A 22,697-nucleotide genomic window follows, 5' to 3' on the forward strand; every position below is an offset into this window, starting at 1 on the left:
AACAATTCCAACAAGAATTCTACAGCCTGAGACTGTATTCTTAGCAAATAAAACCAAAATAAAGATAATTTTAAAATTCACACTAAAGGAAATGTCAAAAGTTGTTCTTAGAAGCAACTTAGAGGAGCAGGAAATGATGAAAAAGTGAATATGTGAGAAGCCTAACTGAATATTGATTTATAAAACAGTAATATATATGCAATAAAAGTAGTAACTTATATTAAACTTTAATATGTCAAGGATGCATTTTGAAATCTATATGGTAACCGGTAAGAGAAGAAAACACGTAAAAACAACACATTAACAGAAAGAATATATAGAATTATGAATCCCCCCCTCCAAATTGTGATCTTAAAGAAAGCCAAAAGGAGAGAAAAGAGAACATAGAACAGAAGGGACAAATAGAAAATAGTAAGGTAGCATTTAAAACCCAATACATGAGAAGTTACAGTGAATGTGATCAGACTAAATAATTAGAAGGCAATTCTCAAACTGTATTTAACAAAAATGCAATTCCAAAAAAAAAAAAAAAAAAAGGAGAGAGTCCACTTAAAAGAGGCTCACCTTAGATATAAAAGGAGATATTAAAAAATAAAAGAATGGAAAAGGATATAATAAGCAAACACTAGCCAGAAAGAAAGGTGATGAGTATTAGATATAATTAGATATCTAATTAGATTAGATAATATTAGACAAAGTAAACAATAAAGAAGCATTATTAGAAATAATGAATTGCTCTACCAGAAAGCTATAATGATTACAAATTTGCTTGTATCTGGAGATGTAGCCTCAAATAATCTAAAGGAAAAACTGCAAGTTGTTTTTTTAAAAGAATTATTTATTTATTTTAGAGAGAGAAAGAGAAAGAGTGAGTGGGGGGAGGGGCAGAGGAAGGGGGAAAGAGAATCCTAAGCAGACTCCCTGCTGAACGTGGAGCCCAATGGGGCTCAATCTCATGACCCTGAGATGATGAACTGAGCCAAAATGAAGAGTTGGATGATTAACTGACTGAGCCACCCAGGGGCCCCCAAAACTGCAAGTCTTAAGAAAGGAAGGAAAAATCCAGAGTAGAAATTTAAAAATTTCTCTTTCAATAATGGATACAAATGTAAACTAAAACTACCACCAAAGATATAGAAAATCTGGGGCCTGGTTGGCTCAGTTGATTAAGTGTCTACCTTTGGCTTAGGTCATGATCCCAGGGTCCTGAGATTAAGCCCTGCACTGGGCTCCCTGCTCAGGAGGAAGCCTGTTTCTCCCTCTCCTTCTGCCCCTCCTGCCCACTCATTCTCTCTCTCTCAAATAAATAAATAAAATCTTTTAAAAAGATATAGAAAATCTGAACATATTTAGTCAAATACATCTTCTTGCATATACAGAATACTGCATCCAACATTACATACCTTAGATATAATTAATTATAATAAGAGGGTATCATAAACAACTTAACAAAATATTTTAAATTTCAAATGAAATCAACAAACTTGTAGAAAACACATTAAAATGACACAACAAGAAAAGAAAGTCTGAAAAGTCCTGTATCTTTTAAAGAAATTAAGTTTGTAATTAAACCTCTTCCTGAGATTGAGACAAGTGTCCTTGCCAACACCATTTCTATCTAAAAGGGTAATGGAGGACCTAGTAAGACCAATGAAATAATGAAAAGAAATCAAAGGTATAAATATTTTAGCACAATAAATAAAACTCCTTATGGGCAGAGGACACAAGCGTGTGTATAAAAATCAAACAAATTTATAGACCAATTTTTAGAATTTATAATTTAGGAAAGCAGTAGAATAGAAGACCAATATGTAAGAATCAACATACTTCTAATGCCATTTTTCATTAAAAAATGAAACTTTAAAAATTATACCATTTACAAGTGTATCGGAAAACATCAAAGACTAAAAACAAATGTAATGGAAGCTATAAAATAATATATATATATTTTTAAAGATTTTATTTATTTATTTGACAGGATAGAGACAGCCAGCGAGAGAGGGAACACAAGCAGGGGGAGTGGGAGAGGGAGAAGCAGGCTCATAGCGGAGGAGCCTGATGTGGGGCTCGATCCCATAACGCCGGGATCACGCCCTGAGCCGAAGGCAGACGCTTAACGACTGCACCACCCAGGCGCCCCAAGGAAGCTATAAAATAATATTACATGGAAAAACATAAAACATTATTTAAAGAAATTAAAGAAAACTTAAATAAGTGGAGAAATACACTAAATTCATGGATTAAAAAGTATAATAGGGAATGACATCACAGAAAATGATAAGTAGGGAGCTCCAGGGATCCATCTTGCATAAAAGCAACTAAAGATGTGGCAAAATGGTCATAATCAAGGTTTTACAGAACTCTGGACCTGGTCAAGAACTTGTAATAACCAGGGGAAGGCTTAGTGAAGGAAGAAGAGGTTGAGTCTATTAAGAAAGTGCTGTGGCATTTTAAGTTGTCCACCTACCATTCCCGCATCCCACATCAGTGGTGGCCATATGACAGCAGCCTACATTCTTGATGCAGGTTGCTACTGCCAGAGATAGCAATATGGATCTAATTTTCAAAGAATGTGTTTGCCCCTTTTGAAATGAAGTTGTCTCTTGTTTCCCTGAAGGACTGGCATAAGGACTAGCCTTTGTTTTTCCCTATTTAGAGTATTTTCAGGACTGAGAAGCATCCCATGTGACATTTGTTGAAAGCATTTATAGGCACAAGTACTGGTTACAGTAGCCTGGGCCAACAGTTGGGACATCAGACAACACAAAGTTGGGGAAAGGTGAGGTTGTAAAAGTAGATACATGGGGTAATAAGGGCTTTTAAAGCTCCCACATATACCAGGGAATCAAGAAAGCTATTTACATGCCCAAAACTGGATGTGTGCTCAGAAAAGTCATGAGAAGATCTAAAACTTTCACCTCTGGCTGAACTTCAGGGTGCAGGCAAATGGAAAATGAAGGTTAAGGCAGAGTTGTAAACAGTCTGGCTGAGCATTGAAAGAGTATTCCAACATATAGCCAATCTGCAAAGACCAGTAGAGTAATTTTTCTTTTCTTTTTTTTTGTTTCCTTTTCTTTTTGTCTTTCTTTCTGACATTTAAGGAAACTATCAAAACACTGGTTGGCCACAAGCTAGCAGAATATGAACTTCAGTGGTCACACATAACAAAGAATACAGACTTTACAAAAATAGTTGAGAAATTTCACCAAAGAAAAAAACAACACCCACAAAAGCAGCAGCAGCAAACTTGAAGGAGAGGGTAGAATCTCATTTTCAGAGTTGTCACATTATAATATCCAAAGTATCCAGTCTTCAACAAAAAAACTAAAAGGCATGCAAAAACCATGTATGGCTCATTCACAGAAAGAAATAAATCAATAGAAAGTGTCCATGAGAAGTCCAGTCATTGTACTTACTAGACACAAAATTTAAATCAACTGTCTTAAAATGCTCAAAGAGCTAAAGGAAAGCATAGACAAACAACGAAAGGAAGTCAGGAGAATGGTGTCTCACCAAATAGAGTATCAATAAAAAGAAAGAAATGACAAAAAGAAATCAAATAGCAATTCTGTAGTTGAAAAGTACAATAACTTTGAGCTAAATGAAATAAAAAACACCACATACGAAAATGTATGGGATGTAGCAAAAGCATTGCTCAAAGAGAAATTTATTCTTGTAAATGCAGATATTGAAGAGAAAAGATAGCAAATCCGTAAATGAAACTTACACCTCCAGGAACTAGATAAAGAATAGCAAACTAAATCCAAAGTTAGCAGAAAAAGTGAATAATAAAGATTAGAATGGAAGTAAGCAAAATAGGGAATAGAAAACCAATATAGAAAATCAACAAAACCAACAGCTTTTTCTTTGAAAAGATAAAAAACCTGATAAATATTTAGTTAGACTGACTAAGAAAAGACTCAAACACTAAAATCAGAAATGAAAGTAAAGGCATTACTACCAACCTTACAGAAATAAAAAGAGAATATTATGAACAATTGTATGCCAATAAATTAGATAATCTAGATAAATGGAAAAATTCCAAGAAATGTACAACTATCAAACAGACTCAAGAAGAAATAAAAAATAATCAGTAATGACAAACCTCTCAACAAAGAAAAAACAAGGACCACATGGCTTCACTGGTGCATTCTATAGTATAACAATTAAAGAGTTAAGACTGTAGATCTTAACATTAAAGGCAATGCAAAGAAGCTTATAGTTAAAAACATGAGTATTTCTATGAAGTAAAGATACTGGGAGTAAAGAAACAAAATCAATTTTAATTGGATTATAATTAATAGCTTCTGTTTGTTAGAGATACCATTGAGAGAGAGAATATTATCCTTGTAAGACATGTGACTGATAGGTGACTCATGTATAGCATATACAAATAACCCATACACATCAATAAAAAAAAAAAAGACAGAAACCAAATAGAAAAGTAGGCAAGAGACTTAAATAGGAATGTCATGTGCATGTGCGCACACACCCTCCCCATATCCAATTAAGTATTAAACAAATGTAAAGGCACTCAATATTATTACTCAGTAGGGAAATAGATGTCAAAACAACAAATGAGATGTCACTACATACACACAAGAATAGCTAAGAATAAAAATTTGGCACATCAAATATTGGTGAGGTTGTGGAGCAACTGGAATTCTCATACCCTGTTGATAAGACCATAAACATGTACAAACACTTTGCAAAAGTATTGGGAATTATTTATCAAAGTTGAATATATGCATATCTTGCAACCCAGAAATTCTAGGTACATATTCAACAGAAATATGTTCATATGTGCATCAAATAACATGCACAAAGATGTTCATAGGAACATTAAAAAACTGAAACAACTCAAATATTCATCACTTTTGAATAAATTAAGAATGGTATAGTCATATATTAGAATATTCTACAGCATGCATTCTCAAAAGATGATATTGTTTCCAATAGGTAAAAATTTGTTTTTGAGAGTCAGAAAAGCCTTACTCTTTTATATATCACACATATATAGTATATCTATGGCATTAAAATTCATGTCTAAAGAGGCTCCTTGGTGGAGCAATAATGAAAAAAATGAGGTGAGGGTTACGCAACTGCTCTGCATTACTAAAAATAGGTCAACAATTGCAGCATTCAACATGATTGAACTCACAAACATAATGTTGAGTTAAAGAAGGCAGTCATAGGAGTACATACTGCATGACTCAATTTATATAAATATCAAAAAATTATGTAAATTAAAAAAAACAGATAAAACTAAATTACCATTACCCTTGGGAAATAGGAAAGGATTAAAAATTGGGAGGTAACATAAAGGTGATCTGTGTTCAAAAGGGCAGTTGATGATCTAACATATTCTTCCTTTTCTTATTCTTCACAATTATCAGTAATTACTAGAAAAGTGGCAAATAAGGGCTAAGAAGAGAGAAAAGAACAGAGGCTGGGTGATTTGAAGTAGAAACTTTTTAATACCATATTGGGAAAAATAAAAAAAAAGCCATGATGCCTTGGCTCTTCATTTCCTTCTGTCAGGGATAACAGAGCTGAGATATTGGGGTGGGAGCATGCTAACTGCATCAGGTCACAAGATCATGTTAAGAGATTATTAAGCTATGCACAGAATAAAGTTATATAAACTATGTACACAGGAGTAGAGCCTAGACAAACACATTCAGAGTACACATAGAAGTTCTCCCTGTGACTATACTGATTTAACCATGCTCATTAATATGTCCTAAGCTTCTTCTGGGTCAAGAATACTGCAGTAGATGCTGTAGTATGCAGCTCAAATCCCACCCCACCCCATCTGAGTTGAAGCATTCATTCTCCTAACCTGCTGTAAATTTTGCCTGGTGATGGTGCAGAGTTGAGGCCCTCAGCTGGAAGAGAAGCTGCTCAACCTAGGGTAGTGAGCCTTTCACAGGAGCAGTGAACCTAGTCAACATGTATTGGCAGAAACTAGGAGACAATGTATGGGAATAATGCTGAGGGTGCTGGCTCAAAGTGGACAGAATACAAACTTGGTTAAGGGAGAGGTGATTAATATAGGATTGTTCTCCTAGGATATAGGATTTAAGAGCCTGGTAGGTATCCTGGGAAGCAGCACAACACTGCTATGCTGACTCTTAGAAGTTTGGGAAAAGCAATGGCTCATCCTGAGTAGAAGCTCTAGTGGCCAAAACAAACAGGCGAGGAAGACATCATATGGCTCATAGAACTGAACCTGCTACAGAAGATAAATTATGTAAGACTAAAAAACCCACCAGCCAACAATGTGCCACAAAGGCTCAATCCTTTTGCTAAAGCCAAAGAGTGGGGTAGTGGGGAAGGAGTGGGAAGCACTGATGAAAGCAGCATTAACATCACTGAGGAGCTTCTTGGTGACTTTATGTGATGAGAAAACATCCATTTTGAGTAGCTGCCTAGGCATTTTGCAGTGTGACAATTCTGCTCACACCCAGAGTCTGGACATTTAGATAAGGACCCAAGCTTAAGATTTTCACCCCAAGTTCCCACTTTGCTTTTCTTGGGGCATCTTTTAAAATGCCCATTCAGAGTTGGGTCCATGAAAAATTAGTGACAGCTGCCCCAACCTCCTTATAAGTAATAGGTGTTTGCTACCCTGCTTGTGCTCTCTCTCTTGCTCACTGGTGACATGGGATGTAGGAATGCTTTTCCTCTGGCTTATTGCACCCCATTTTGGGACTTGAAAGTAATAAATTTTGTGACTTTACTTCTTTTGTGTGAGTGTATTGAAATTGTACTTTCAATTAAAATGGCCCTAGGTTTTCTCTTCCCAAAAGTGGGAGCTCAGATGCCAAGGGAATTACCTGCCAACCCTGTGGGGGTGGCTTGTGCCTTCTTACTCAGCAAGTCATAGTCTGCATATTCTTAACACACCAACTCTGGGTTTTCCAACACACTTTTCTCTGTAGGTCAGGGCTAACTCTTACTAAATTGAGGTCTCTGATAGCAATGGAAATCAAATCCCAAAATCATAAAGGTGAGGTGTAGGCACTTTATTGCCAGAAGTAAGGGAGATGTTACTATTATAATGAACAATAAAGTGGTAATAGAATAATAGGGTGGAAGCTAGGAGGACCTGACCCTCAGAAAGCTGTGGGTATGGTTAATAGAACATGGTGTTCCTACCGGTTAAATAGACAGGTAGCCAAAAAAATTACTGTTTAATATATACAACCAACAGACACCAAGGATAAATGACTGAGGGCACTTGCACCAATGAAAGTCACAATCCCTTGCTCAGTTTCTAAACCTGAGTCAATTTTCAGGCCTGGAATGCACTGACTGAAGAAAGGTCTCCATGAAGGAAGACCCTACATTATGGAAAGTAAATTCTAATGATACTCATGGTCCCTCTCCAATGGGACCTTTGGGCATTTATTCCAGTAACTGAAAGGGAAATACCCAGTCATTTCAAGGACTATTGAACACAGGGTTCTAGTTAACACCAGCTGGATCCCCAGAATGTCATCATCAACCCCACTAGAGAAGGCACTTATGAGTTAATAAATGGAGTCTTGGTGGGCTCACAGTGGGCACAGTGGGTCCACTGAACTAACAAAGCCATTCAGTAGTCATTTCTCCAATCCATAAATGTATACTGGAATGGAATTACTTGGTAGTTGGCAGGATCTCCACATTATTTCCTTGGTCTAAGGAGTAAGAGCTATCACGGTGGGAAACATCAAGTGGAAGTCTCTAAAACTCTTTCTATGCCCCTACTCAAGATGATAAAAACAATATCACATTCTGGGGATAATGTCAGAGACTAATGCCACCCTTAAAAAACTGAAAAGATGGCTTCATATCCTAAATAATTAAGTCATAAAATCATTACTAAGGGCAGAACAAGATAGGTGTAAGCACAAAAAGGGAGAAAGAGCCACAGATTCCAGGTAGGGTAAGGGGGCCTTCCCCACAGAAGTACTGCCCTACACTGGGTGCTGAAGCCCAAGCTGGGTGAGGAGACTATCCACATGAAGGGCAACTTGGACTGGAGAATTCAGAACTCAAGCAGGATGAGGAGAACATCTACACAAAGGGAGGCCCAGCATATGGAGTTCAACTGGGGTGAGAAGGGCACCCACATTAGGACACAAAGGAGCAGACCAGCATGAAGTGTGGAAACTTGAACAGAATGAGAAAGATAAGGGCCCCTGGGTGTCTCAGTTGGTTGAGTGTCTGACTCTTGATTTTGGCATGGGTTGTGATCTTGGGGTCATGGGATCAAGCCAGGTGTCTGTTCCCTGCTCAGTTCCATCCTGTTCTCTGCCCCTCCCCATCCCTCACTCTCTCCCCCCCCAATAAAAAAAAAAAATCTTAAAAAAAAAAAAAAAAGAATGAGGAAGATATTCTCATTAGGTGTGGCCTAGCATAGGGTATCAGAACCTGAGCAGGTTGAGGACGTCTACATTAAGGGGTCACCTGGTGTCGGGTGACAGAGTCCAAGCAAGATGAGGAGAGAGTCTACACAAGAAATGGGTGCAGCCTGGTATGGAGCATCAGTGCCTGAGAAAAATAAGGACGACTTCTCCATGGAAGGGGGGATGTCCAGGTGTGGGAAGTCAGAGCCCCAGTGGCAAGAAGGAATGGCTACATGTAGCGGCATCCTGGCACAGGTCGTGAAAACAGAGTGAGGAGTGTCTCCCCAAGAAGAAGCATCTTATAAATGGTGTTGGAATTCAAGCAAGATGAGGAGGATACCATGCATGGAAAGGGCCTGGTGTAAGGTGTTGAGCCCAGGTAAGGGGAAGAGGGCATCAGCAAGAGGAAGGTGGTGGCAATGTAGACAAGGTGTTTGTTACATAGAAAGAATTAATCAAATAACTAAACACATTTAGGGAAAGGGAGTAAATTTTCTCATTGTCAGAGAACAGATGTAAAAATATGGAAAAGCAGAAAACTAGAATGAACTCAGTTGTATTGGATTAAATTGGAGATATAGGTGGGATCTCATGGTTTTCTTTATATAAATATGGAAAAACATAGCTATAAATGTGTCGGTGTATGCATATACACATACGAACAAACATATATGTTCTCTAGTTCTGTCCATTGAGAAGACCTGGTTGCAGTAATCTCAATAGCAATGAAATAACCTAATTCCTGGACTTTGACTTCTAAATATCATTCTTTAAGAGAAGGAACCACACTCTTTAGAGAAATGGCTGATTCTAGGGCTAGAGTAGGAAGAGTACAAGATGAGCTTGGAACAGCTATCTCATACAAGCAAGCAAGATAATGCTCAAGAGATGTGTCAAGAGGAGACAGAAGCCAGCTTTGAATGGAATGACACTGACCAAATAGGAGACAATTTGAACATCAAAGTAAGTAACTATAGTAATAGATTAAAACCCATTAAAATAATATCAGTAAATACTGAATCTCTATCTATCTATCATCTGTCATTTGTATATCTAAATGAATGAGTTATAAGTGTGGTAAAGAATGGGATATTTACATAATTTCAAAGTACCCTCTCTCCTCCACACACATAATGTTTATTAATTACAAAAGGGAAAAATTAATTTACAGTGGAAAATCCTGGCAGGCACCATATAATTAAGTGATCAAAGGAAATATTGCCCGTAATGGAACAAAGCAAAATTATGTACCACCTACTGCATTGAAAAGGACTGCAATGATATTTCTGAATAACCTGAATGTATAATCCAAGTTTAAACATGAGAAAACATCAGAAAAATACATTGAGAGACATCTATAAAAGTAACCTTGCAATTTTTAAAAGTGTCAAGGATATAAAAGTCAGAATATTTGAGGAACTGTTCCACCTAATAAAGAGACATTTGGTGAAACTTGAACATAACCTGAAAATTAAATGGTAGTAAAGTATCAGTGTTAATTTCCTGGCTCTTTTTAAGTTCACAGTCCAGAGGCATAGGCTTACGGAAAGACTTGAGACCTATGACTATAGAATGCTGGCCCTCCCCCCACATCTTACCACCACATTACTAAAGGCCCATTTACAGCAGTTCCTTTTACCTGGTACATCATGTCCTGCTATTAGAAAAAAATATGAGGCATACCAAAAGGAAAAAGTCCCATAATTTAGAGAAGAGCAAACATAAGAACCAAACATGGTAGGGATTTGGGGATTATCAGACTAGGAATTTAAAACAACTATGAGATGGGCTCTAATGGGTAAAGTAGACAACATTCATGAACAAATAGGCAAAGTTAGCAGAGAGATGGAAATTCCAATAAAGAACCAAGGAGAAACGCTAAAGATCAAAATCGCTGACAGAAATTAAGAGTGCCTATGATGGCCTCATTAATAGAATAGAAACAGCTGAGCGAAGATCTCTATGCTTGAAGATGCCTCAACAGAAACCTTTAAAACTTAAAAGCAAAGAACACAAAGAGACTGAGAAAAACCAAAACCAAACCAAAACAAAACATCTAAGAACTGTGTAAGAACTACTCAGAAGGTGTAATATATGTATAATGTGGATACTAGAATGAAAAAAGATAAACAGAAGAAATATTTGAAACAATAATGACTGATGATTGCCCACAAGTTAATGTTGAATACCAATCCACAGATCCAGGAAGCTCAGAGAACATCAAGCAGAAAAAATGCTGGAAAAAACTACATCTAGGCAAATCATTTTAAAACCACAAAAATTCAAAGATAACAAAAAAGTCCTGAAAGAGGCCAGGGAGGAAAACATCTTACCTAGAGTGGAACAGGCATAAGAATTACATCTGACTTCTCACAAACCATACAAGCAAGAAGAGAATGGAGTAAATATTTGAAGTGTTGACAGAAAAAAAACTCTCACCAACCTAGAATTCTCTATCTTGCAAAATTATTCTTCAAAAGTGAAGGAGAAATAAATGCTTTCTAAAACAAATAAACAAACAAAATATGGACCAGCTTTGTAAGAAATGTTAAAAGAAATTTGCTTGAGAGAAGTAACATAATGTGGTCAGAAACTTGGACCTACAAAAAGAAAAGGAGAGCATCAAAAAGGGAATGAGTAAGGAAAGTTAAAACTCATGTTTCTTCTTCTTTGTTGATCTAGCGGGTAACAGTTTGTTCAAAATAAAAAATAGTAACAACATATTCAAATGATAGTAACATTGTATTCAAATGATAGTGACAATGTATTCAAATGATAGTGACAATGCATTCAATGATATAATGGATGGGAGGAAGGAATTAAATTATTCTGTTATTATAAAGTATGCAAAATACCTGTGAGTGTTATATAGTTACTTAAAAGTGTACTTGGATTAGTTGTGAATGTATTTTGCAAACTCTAGGGCAACTACTAAAAAAAAGTTTAAAAAAAGATATAACCAATATTCTAAGAAGGAAGAGAAAGTGGAATATAAAATGCTCAGATTAAAACCATAAAAGGCAGGGGCACCTGGGTGGCTCAGCCATTAAGCCTCTGCCTTTGGCTCAGGGCGTGATCCCAGGGTCCTTGGATCCATCGAGCCCTGCATTGGGCTCCCTGCTTGGCGGGAAGCCTGCTTCTCCCTCTCACACTCCCCTTGCTTGTGTTCCCTCTCTCGCTGTTTCTCTGTCAAATAAATAAATAAAATCTTAAAAAAAAACAACAACCATAAAAGGCAGAGAGAGTGGAAGACAAAAATAAGAACAAAGAACAAGGGCAACAAATAGAAAACAGTAACAAATATGATACATATTAAACCAACTATATCAATAATCACTTTGAATGTTAATGGTCTAAATGTATTCAGTAAAAAACAGATTGTCAGAGTGGATCAAAAAACAAGACCCAACTCTATGTTATCTATAAGAAACACACTTAAAATGTGAAAACATATATAGATTGCAAGTAAATGGGATAGAAAAAATATACAATGCTAATATTAATTAAAAGAAAGCAGTAGTAGCTATATTAATTTCAGACAGAGCAGACTTCAAAGAAAAGAATGTTATCAAGGATAAAGAAGGGCATTACATAATGATAAAGGCGTCAGTTCTCTAAGAAGACATAACAATCCTTAATGCGTATGCACCTAACGACAGAGCATTAAGCTACATGAGCAAAACTGGTAGAACTGCAAGAATTACATAAATCCACGATCATATATAGAGACTTCAACACCACTCTATCAGAAACAGACAGATCCAGAAGGCAGAAAATCAGTAAGGACATGTTGAACTCAACACCACCATCAATCAACTGGATATAATTAGCATCTATAGACCAAATCCAACAGCAGCAGAATACATATTCTGCTCAAGCTCACATTAACATTCACCAAAATAGATCATTTTCTGGGCCATAAGACACATCTTAACAAATTTAATAGAAATTATACCATATCTACTTTCAGACCATAATGCAATTAAACAGAAACCAATAACAGAGGATAATTAGAAAATCTCAAAATACATGGAAATTAAACAATATACTTTTTTAAAAAAGATTTTATTTATATATTTGACAGAGAGAGACAGCCAGTGAGAGAGGGAACAAAGCAGAGGGAGTGGGAGAGGAAGAAGCAGGCTCCTAGCAAAGGAGCCTGATGTGGGGCTCGATCCCAGAACGCAGGGATCACTCCCTGAGCCGAAGGCAGACGCTTAACGACTGCGCCACCCAGGCACCCCTAAACAATATACTTCTAACAACACATAGGACAAAGCAGAAATCTCAAGAAAAATTAAAAAGTATTTTAAACTAAATGAAAATAAAAACATAACATCAAAATTTGTGGGAATGCTGGGAAAGCAGTGCTTAGAGGGAAATTTTTAGCATTGAATGCATATATTGGAAAAGAAGAAAGATCTAAATCATCTAAGTTTTCAACTTAGGAAACTAGAAAAAGAAGAGCAGATAAAATCCAAAGTTGGTAGATGAAAAGAAATAATAAGAATCGGAGTAGAAATCAATGAAATTGAAAGCAGGAAATCAATAGATAAAAATCTATGAAATCAAAAGCTGTTTTTTAAAAAAAGATCAATAATATCAATAATCCTCCAGCTAGGCTAACTAAAAAAAAACAAAACAAAACAAAAAAAACAGAGAGAGGACATAAATTACTATTATCAGAAATGAAATGGGGGGCATCATTACAGAAATCACCAGGCCCAGATGTGTTTGCTGGTGAAGTCCACCAAACATTTAAGAAAGAAATCATTCTGATTCTCTACAACCTCTTTCAGAGGATAGAAGCAGAAGACATACTTCCTAACTCAGTCTATGAGACCAGCATCACCCCAATACCAAAATCAAAGACATCAGAAGAAAAGAAAAACACAAACCAGTATCTGTCATGGACACAGCTGCAAAAACCCTAACAAAATATTCACAAAGCTAATCCAACAATGTATAAAAAGCATTATATACCATGACCAAACAGGATTTTAAGCAATCCTGGTTCAACATGTAAGCAAGCCTGGTTCAACATTCAAATACCAATATAATCCATCACATCAACTGGCTAAGAGAGAAATATCACATGATCACATCAATAGATGCTGAATAGCATTTGACAAAATCCAACACGCATTCATGATAAAAACTCTCAGTAAACTAAAAATACAGAGGCATTTCTTCAGTGTAATATAGAATATCATATAAAAAAACCTTACAGTTAACACCATAATTAATGGTGAGAAACTTAAAGCTTTTAAACTAACATCATGTATAAGACAAGTAAGTCTTTTTACCACTCCTTTTCAACATTGTGCTGAAAGGTCTAGCAAATGCAATAAGATAAGAAAAGGAAATAAAATTTACATGGAGTGGAAAAGAAGAATTAAAACTTTTGTTGTTGGGGCGCCTGGGTGGCGCAGTTGTTAGGCGTCTGCTCAGGGCGTGATCCCGGCGTTCTGGGATCGAGCCCCACATCAGGCTTCTCTGCTAGGAGCCTGCTTCTTCCTCTCCCACTCCCCCTGCTTGTGTTCCCTCTCTCGCTGGCTGTCTCTCTCTGTTAAATAAATAAAATCTTAAAAAAAAAAAAAAACCTTTGTTGTTTGTATATGTATGACTATCTATGTAGAAATCCAAAAGAATTGATAAGAAATCTTCTGGAGCTAATAAGCAATTATAGTAAAGTTGCACAATACAAGGTTAATATGCAGGTGTCAATCACCTTCATATATACTAGCAAAGAACAAATGGAATTTGAAATTAAAAACACAATGCCATTTATGTTAGCACAACCACACTGAAATAATTTTGTTTCATTTAGGCATACATATAACAAAATATGTACAAAACCTATATGAGGAATTATAAACCTTTATTGAACTAATTCAAAGAAGAACAAAATTAATGGGGAGGTTTTCCCTGTTTGTGGAAAAGAAGACTCAGTATCATCAAGATGTCAGTTATTCCCAACTTGACTCATGCAGTTACAATCAAAATTCCAGCTACTTACTTGTGGATACAGGCATACCTTAGAGATATTTTGGGTGCAGTTCCAGACTGCCACGATAAAGTATGTATCACAATAAAACAAATGAAATTATTTTTTTTGGTTTCCTAATGCATATAATAGTTATGTTTACACTATAATGTAGTCTATTTAGTTTACTAAGAAACCCTTTATTGATAAAAAATGTTAACCATCATAAAATCTTTCAGTGAGTTGTGACCCTGGTACAGGGTCTTGCCTTGATGTTGATGGCTGCTGACTGATCAAGGTGGTGGTTGCTGAAGGTTAGGGTGACTGTGGAAATTTCTTAAAATAAGACAATGAAGTTTGGCACATCAATTGACTCTTCCTTTCACAAACAATTTCTCTGTCTCATCCAATGCTGTTTGGTAGCATTTTGCCTACAGAACTTCTTTTAAAATCGGAGTTAATCCTCTCAAACCCTGCCACTGCTTTATCAACTAAATTTATGTAATATTCTAAATCCTTTGTTGTCATTTCAACAATCTTCATGGCATCTTTGCCAGAAGTAGTTTCCATCTCAAGAAACCACTTTCTTTGCTCATTCATAAGAAACAACTCTTTATCCACTCAAGTTTTATCATGAGATTGCAGCAATTCAGTCCCATCTTCAGGTGCCCTTTCTAGTTCTAGTTTTCTTGCTATTTCTACCACATATGCAGTTATTTCCTCCACTGAAGTCTTGAACATTTCAAAGTCATCCATGGAAGCTGGAGTCAACTTCTACTAAACTCCTGTTAACGTTGATATTTGGATCTCTTCCCATGAACCATGAATGTTTTTGGTTTTTTTTTTTTAAGATTTTTAAAATTTATTCCTTTGAGAGACAGAGAGAGAGTGTGAGTGGGAGAAGCAGAGGGAGAGGGAGAAGCAGATTCCCCACTGAGCAGGGAGCCCAACTTGGGGCTCCATCCTAGGACCCAGAGATCTTGACCTGAGCCGAAGGCAGACGCTTAAACATCTGAGCCACCCAAGTGCCCCAAACCATGAATGTTCTTAATGACATCCAGAATGGTGAATCCTTTCCTGAAGGTTTTCAACTACTTTTGCCCGAATCCATTAGAGGACTCACTATGTATGGCAGCTGTAGCCTTAAGAAATGTATTCCTTAAATTATAAGACTTGAAAATCAAAATTACTCCTTGATCCATGCGCTGCAGAATGAATGTTGTGTTAGCAGGCATAAAAATAGCATTAATGTTGTACATCTCCATCAGAGCTATTGGGTGACCAGGTACATTGTCAATGAGCAGTAATATTTTGAAAGGAATCTTTTCCTGAGCAGTAGGTCTCAACAGTGGGCTTGAAATATCTGGTAAACCATGTTACAAACAGATGTACTATCATGCAGGGTTTGTTGTTCCATTTATGGGGCATAGGCAAGTAGACTTAGCATAATTCTTAAGGACCCTACACTTAAAGGTAAGAAAGGAAGATGAGCATTGGCTTCAACTTAAAGTCACCAGCTGCACTATACCCTAACGAGAGAGTTAGCCTGTTTGTAGAAGCTTTGAAGGCAGGCCTTGACTTCTACCCAACTATGAAAAATCCTAAATGGCATCTTTTTCCAATATGAGACTGTTTTGTCTACATAGAAAATCTGTTGTTTAGTGTAGCCATCTTCAAGAATTATCTTAGCTACACCTGGATAACTTGCTGAAGTTTCTACATCAATACTAGCTGCTTCACCTTGCACTTTTACATTATGGAGATGACTTCTTTTCTTAAACCTCATGAACCAACCTCTGCTAGCTTCAAACTTTTCTTTGCAGCTTCCTCACCCCTCTCAGCCTTCTTAGAATTGAAGAGACTTATGACCTTGCTCTGTATTAGGCTTTGGCTTAAGAAAGGCTACGCCTGGTTTGATCTTCTACCCAGACCATTAAAACTTTCCATATCAGCAACAAAGCTGTTTTGCCTTCTTATCGTTCATGTATTCACCGGGGTGTTGCTTTCAATTTCCATCAAGAACTTTTCCTTTGCATTCACAACTTAGGTAACTGTTTGGTGCAAGAGGCCTAGCTTTCACCCTATCTCAGCTTTTGACATGCCTTCTTCACTAAGCTTAATCATTTCCAACTTTTGATTTAAAGTGAGAGATGTGTAACACTTTCTTTCACTCAAACACCTAGAGACCATTGTAGGGTTATTAATGGCCTAATTTCAATATTGTTGTGTCTCAGGGAAGAGGGAGGTCCAAGGAGAGGGAATGGCCAGTCATTGAAGTAGTTATAATACACACAAATTTCATCAACTAAGTTTGTTATTTTGTGTGGGTGAGATTTGTGGCATCCCCAAACACTTAAAATAATAACATCAAAGATCACTGATTACAGATCACCATAACAAATAAAATAATAATAAAGATGTTTGAAATATTTTAAGAATTACCAAAATGTGACACAGATACACAAAGTGAGCAAATGCTATTGGAAAAACGTCACCAAGAGACTTGCTCAACACATTGCCATAATTTTTCAATATGTAAAAATGCAAATTCTGCAAAGCATAATAAAATGAAGTGCAATAAAATGAATTACACCTGTGCTGGAAAACTGACCCTAAAGTTTCTGTGGGTAGGCAAAAGACCCGGAATCACCAATACAATATTGAAGGAGAAAAGCAGTTAGAAGACTAATACTAACTGACTTCAGGACTTACTATAAAAAAAAAAAACACAAAGAAACAACTTACTGTAAAGCAACAATAATCAAGACAATGTGGTATTGGTGAAAGAACAGATAAATAGATCAATGGAACAGAACAGAGAGCCCAGAAATAGGCCCACATTAATACAGACAGCTGACATTTGACAAAAGAGCAAAGACAATAGAATGCTGCAAAGGTAGTCTTCTCGTTTCTTTTCTTTCTTTTCTTTTCTTTCTTTCTTACTTTCTTTTTTTTTTTAAGATTTTTATTTATTTATTAGAGAGAGCACAGAGGGAGAGGGAGAAGCAGACTCTCCACTGAACAGAGAGCCTGATGTGGGGCTTGATCTCAGGACCCCAGGATCATGACGTGAGCTGAAGGCAGATGCTTAACTGACTGAGCCACCCAGGTGCCCCAAAGATAGTCTTTTCAACAAATGGTGCAGAAACTATTTGACAACCACATGCAAAAAAAAAAAAAAAAAAAAAAAAAAAAATCAATGTGGACAGAGACCTTATACCCCTCACAAAAAATAACTCCAAGAGGATCATAGACCCAAATGTAAAATGTAAAACAATTAGACTCCTAAAAGATAATATAGGAAAGAATTAGATAATTTTGGATTTGGCAATGACTTTTTAGGTACAATAGCAAAGGCACAATCCATGAAAAAAAGAATTGATAAGCTGTACTTCATTCAAAATAAGCACTTTGCTCTGTGAAAGACAATTAGACTAGAGAAAGGGAGAAAATAGTTGCAAAAGACCTATCTGATAAAAAATTGTTTTTCAAAATATGCAAAGAACTCTTAAGGCTCAACAATAAGAAAATAAATAAGCTGACTAAAAAGTAGACCAAAACCCGTAACAGACACTTCAGCAAAGGAGTATACAGATAGAAAATAGCATTTTTAAGAATACTTGTTTATTTATTTGAGAGAGAGAGAGTGCACAAGCAGGAGGGGCAAAGGGAGAGAGAATCTGAAGCAGATTCTGCACTGAGTGCATAGCCCAACCTGGGGTTTGATCCCATGAGCCAGAGATCACAACCTGAGCCAAAACCAAGAGTTGGATGTCTAACCAACTGTGCCACCCAGGTGCCCCAAAAATAGCATTTAAAAAGAAGCTTCACATCATATATCATCAGGAAAAAGCAAATTATAGCAACAATGAGATACTACTACACACCTATTAGAATGGCCCAAATGTGCAAAATTGACAACACCAAATGACGAGGATGTAAAGCCAGAGAAATTCCCTTTCATTACTGGTGGGAAAGCAACTGTACAACCACTTTGGAAGACAGTTTGACACTTTCTTATAAAACTGAACATGCTATTATCGTGGGATCCAGCAATTCTGCTTCTTGGTATTTACCCAAAGGAGTTAAAAACTTATGACCACACACAAACCTTCACATGGTTGTTTATAGCAGCTTTATTCATAATTGTCCAAACTTGGAAGCAACCAAGATGTCCTTCAGTAGGTGAATGGATAAACAAACTCTGGTACATTAAACCAATGAAATACTATTTAGGGCTAAAAAGAAATAAGCTATCAAGACAAAATTAGACATGGAGGAAGCTTAAATGTCTATTATGACGTGTTAAGAAGACAACCTGGAGAGTCTATATATTATATGGTTTCAACTTATATGATATTCTGGAAAAGGCAAAACTATGGAGATAGTGAAAAGATTAGTGATTGCCAGGGGTTGGCAGTATGGGAAGGGATGAATAGGTGGAGCTTATTAGGACTTTAAGGGCACAGAGGTTTTTTAGGACTGTGAAAATACTTTGTATGATATGATAATGATGGATACATGTCATTATACATTTGTCCAAATTCATAGAAAGTACACTACCAAGAGTAAATCCTAAGGTAAAGTATGGATTTGGGTGATTATAACGTGTTTATATAGGTTCATCAATTGTAACAAATGTAGCACTCTGATGGGGGATGTTGATGATGGGGGAGGTTGTGCAAGTGTTGGAGCAAGGGATATACAGGAAATCTCTGTACCTCCCTCTTAATTTTTTTGTAATCCAAAAACTACTCTAAACAAAGTCTTTTTTAAAAAGAATACTGGAGGGGGGGGGCTGCCTGGGTGGCTCAGTTGCCTTTGGCTCAGGTCATGATCCCGGGGTCCTGGGATCAAGCCCAGCATTGGGCTCTCTGCTCTGCGGGGAGCCTGCTTCTCCCTCTCCTTCTGCTTGCCACTCCCCCTGCTTGTGCTCTCTCTGCCTGTCAAATAAATAAATAAAATCTTTGAAAAATAAATAAAGAAGAATACTGGGAGCAAGGAAGGCACATGTAGATGAATCTATGAGAGTAAGCATGAAGAACAAAAATTTTTGTATTGTATCTTAAAGCTCACTAATAAACAACCACTGTGAAAGAGGCACTAACTAACCAAGTAGACAGAATGACTTGGATGGTTGATGTCCGCAAATCTCTGTCATAATCCACCTCAGTGCTGGCACAATGAACTCATGAACAGAGAAGCTAGATGGCAGTGATGGAAGTTGTATATGCACCCAATGGCATGGGCCCCACACTCACCAAGGCTGATTTAGTTACCACTGGTGCCAAATGTTCAACTTGTCAGTGACAGGGACAAATGCTGAGGCCACACATTTCAATAACTCTCATAGAAAACCAACCATCCACTTGATGACAAATTGATGACATTGGATCACTTCTACTCTAGAAAGGGCATCAATTCATCTTGCCTGGAATTGACAAGGATTCCTGCCTGCAAGGCCTCAGTGAGCATTGCTGTCAGGGGCTCAGAAGATCACTGAATGAGATCCCATGTAACTTTTCCTCTGACCAAGGAATATACTTACAGCCAAGGAGGTTGGCAGTGGATATATGATGATGGGTTCCACTAGTTCTATCAACTATGAGAGCTGCTGGTCTGGTAGAGAAATGGAGCCATTTCTTGAAGGTGCAGCTGTGAAACCAGCTTGATTATGATCTTGGGAAATGGGACATCATCCTCCAGGATAAACTGAAGACCATTATAAGGTGTTGTGTTTCCAGTAAGTAGAATACATGGGTATGGGGACAATATAAAAGTAGAAGTGATCCATTTAACATCAGCATCAATGATTTATTTAGGGAAATTTCTAATCCTTACAACTTTAGGTTCCATGGGCCTTGACCAGTGTTGTCCAATAGAAATATAACATGAATCATATGTATAATTTTAGATTTTCTAGTAGTCACATTAAAAAGAGAAAATAAAAAAGGATGAAATTAATTTTAATAATATGTATTGTGTGTAACCTATTTGTATCAGATACATTTCAAGTGTTCAATGGCCACATGATGCTAGTGGCTCCCGTACTGGAGAGTGCTGGTCTAGACATCCCGGTTCCCAGAGGGGGAATGCTTCTACTAGGGACAGAGTAGGCAGTCAGTCACTTTAAACTCCTTAGGCTAAGAGGCTAGCGGGCAAGGAAAGGAGTTACTGTACTGACAGGGTAATTCACTCTTATCATCAGGGTCATCAATAACACAGCAGGGGCAGTAGACAATTCATTTGGCACTCTTGGTATTCCGCTGCCCAATTTTGATGATAAATTGTCCATCATAGTAACTACAGCCTGAGAAGTCATGATGACCAGGGAGCTCAGGCCCCTCATCCTCCCCGTTAAGTCCCTCAAGACCAGCAGAGACACTAGCTGAAAATAAAGGGACTCTGGAATGGGTAGCAAAGGAGGGTGAAGAGGAGTATTTGTTGTGGTCTCCAGAGAAGCTATAGGAGTGTGAGTCAGACCTTCTAGGCTAAGTTCCCTAGGAAAAGGAACCAACCAGAATCCTGGGGTAGCAATTCCAAGATGGAGTGAAATTTCCATACAAAGAAAGTCAAGAAAGCTTTGTGGTGCACAGCTGACGCACAGCTCACATCCTCCTTTTAGGACCAAAGCACTCATTCCCAGCTGTTTGGGGTGTTGGCTACAGACAGCTCAGAGTTGAGGCCCCCTCCGGGCATTGCCTCAGCCAAAGGGTGCTGCCTGACCCAAGGTTATAACCTCCCCACAGGCAGCCAAATCCCTTATGAGTCAATGTGAACATAAAAAAATAAACAAGTAAAATAAAATAAAATAAATAAAATATAAAATAAAATAAAATAGAAAATAAAATAAAATAGAAAATAAAATAAAATAAATAAAAATAAAAGAATCCTTTGTCTCAGTGAGGGACAACTCTGAAAGGCCATCCTAGCTTTAGAGCTTCTTCTGTGGGATCTGCTGAGGTCTACTGTAACTGCCTTGCAGTTCAGCACCTACCTCTGCCAATTCTGCTTTCCTCAGGTCTTTAAAGGGGTTATTACTAAGAACACACACCAACAAACCTCCTTCCACACATCTCCAACTCTGAGAAACTTGGTAGAAGACATATCTGCATTATACAACCCCAGAATGATAACTAGGTGAGAAGCTAAGAATTAACAATTTTCATCACCTCCCTCACTCATTTATAATTACCTGTCAGTTTCACGATGCCCTTCTGTGGCTGTGTAGGAGAAAAAAAGACATGGTAATTCCCCCCTGACCACCCCTCATTTCAAAAGAAGCATGGATCCTCTCTCGGCTTGTGCCTCTTGTGGTTGGAGACTCTCTTACCTGATTGTCTCAAATCTCTCTCCGAGTTGTAAACACTTACTTATTTTAGGTGCTTTTTCACAATATATTTTGTAGTCATCGCTAATCTTCTGTATGGCCACCTTTGGAAATTTATAGCAGAGTTCCTCAAAGGACATTTTCTCTATGTCTATCAAGTGGGGAAAAAAGGGATAGAGCCTGGTTGTGCACTCTGGTGCAAGGATTCATACGCTTTTATTGAAGGTGTTACCTTTAAAATGTTATTTAAGTAAGACAATAATGTTTTAACAAAATGTTCACACAAGGAATATAAGTTCCTCAGGCCAAATTAAAAGCAAGGAAATATAGCCTTCCCTCCTCTCCAGAATGGGAGGATTCTGCCCTTCTTGGGGATACCTGACCCATGGAGATTTTCTGCCTGAGGGATACTAGGGTAACTGAGATATGATTTCAAAAGAGGTATTGATTGTTAACACATATACAAGAAGTAATTTATCCAAATGAATATTGACCCCTTCAAAAGCAGCCATCTGTTGTGGGAAGGAATTGCAAATGTATTTCAAACATTCTCCTACTGCTTCAAAGATTCTGATACACTTAGGGATAATACATGGCAAATGACATTTTAGGAACTTTCTCTCTTGCTTGGCTCTGTCTTTGGGAATTACTTTCAGAATTGACAGTTCATATATGTGAATATCATTAATAGTTGCAAATCATTGTCTTTTGAGAGTGAATTATTTTTTCTAGAAATAGCCATATATTATTTCTAGCTATACATAATCAATTGAGAGGGAATACCTTTTTGCATCCAAAAATAAGATGAGTCAGGAAGGCTGAGGCATCAAGGGAAGTTTTAGTCATGTACTGGACAATAGATGCAGATAAGCAGCACCCTGCCCCCTACCAAGGTGAAAACACTCAATCATGTTGTGAGTTCTGGGGCTTAAAGTAAGTCTAATTATACACAGTTCTTCAGAAACTCTCCCAAGGCAGTCCAGTA

The 22,697-nt window shown here is 37.2% G+C and overlaps 1 protein-coding gene across 1 annotated transcript in view; it reads right to left on the reverse strand.

Moving 5' to 3' along the window:
* Positions 1–22,697, reverse strand: part of RGSL1 (regulator of G protein signaling like 1) — a gene marked incomplete at its 5' end in the record, with an annotated part of 127,417 nt that overhangs the window by 34,888 nt on the left and 69,832 nt on the right. Inside the window, one exon of the mRNA XM_026509180.4 lies at positions 21,756–21,863. Coding sequence (XP_026364965.4) covers positions 21,756–21,863 — 108 coding nt within the window. The remainder of the gene's footprint in view (positions 1–21,755; positions 21,864–22,697) is intronic.

This window comes from Ursus arctos, unplaced genomic scaffold, assembly GCF_023065955.2.
Source record: "Ursus arctos isolate Adak ecotype North America unplaced genomic scaffold, UrsArc2.0 scaffold_2, whole genome shotgun sequence".
Classification (NCBI taxonomy): domain Eukaryota; kingdom Metazoa; phylum Chordata; class Mammalia; order Carnivora; family Ursidae; genus Ursus; species Ursus arctos.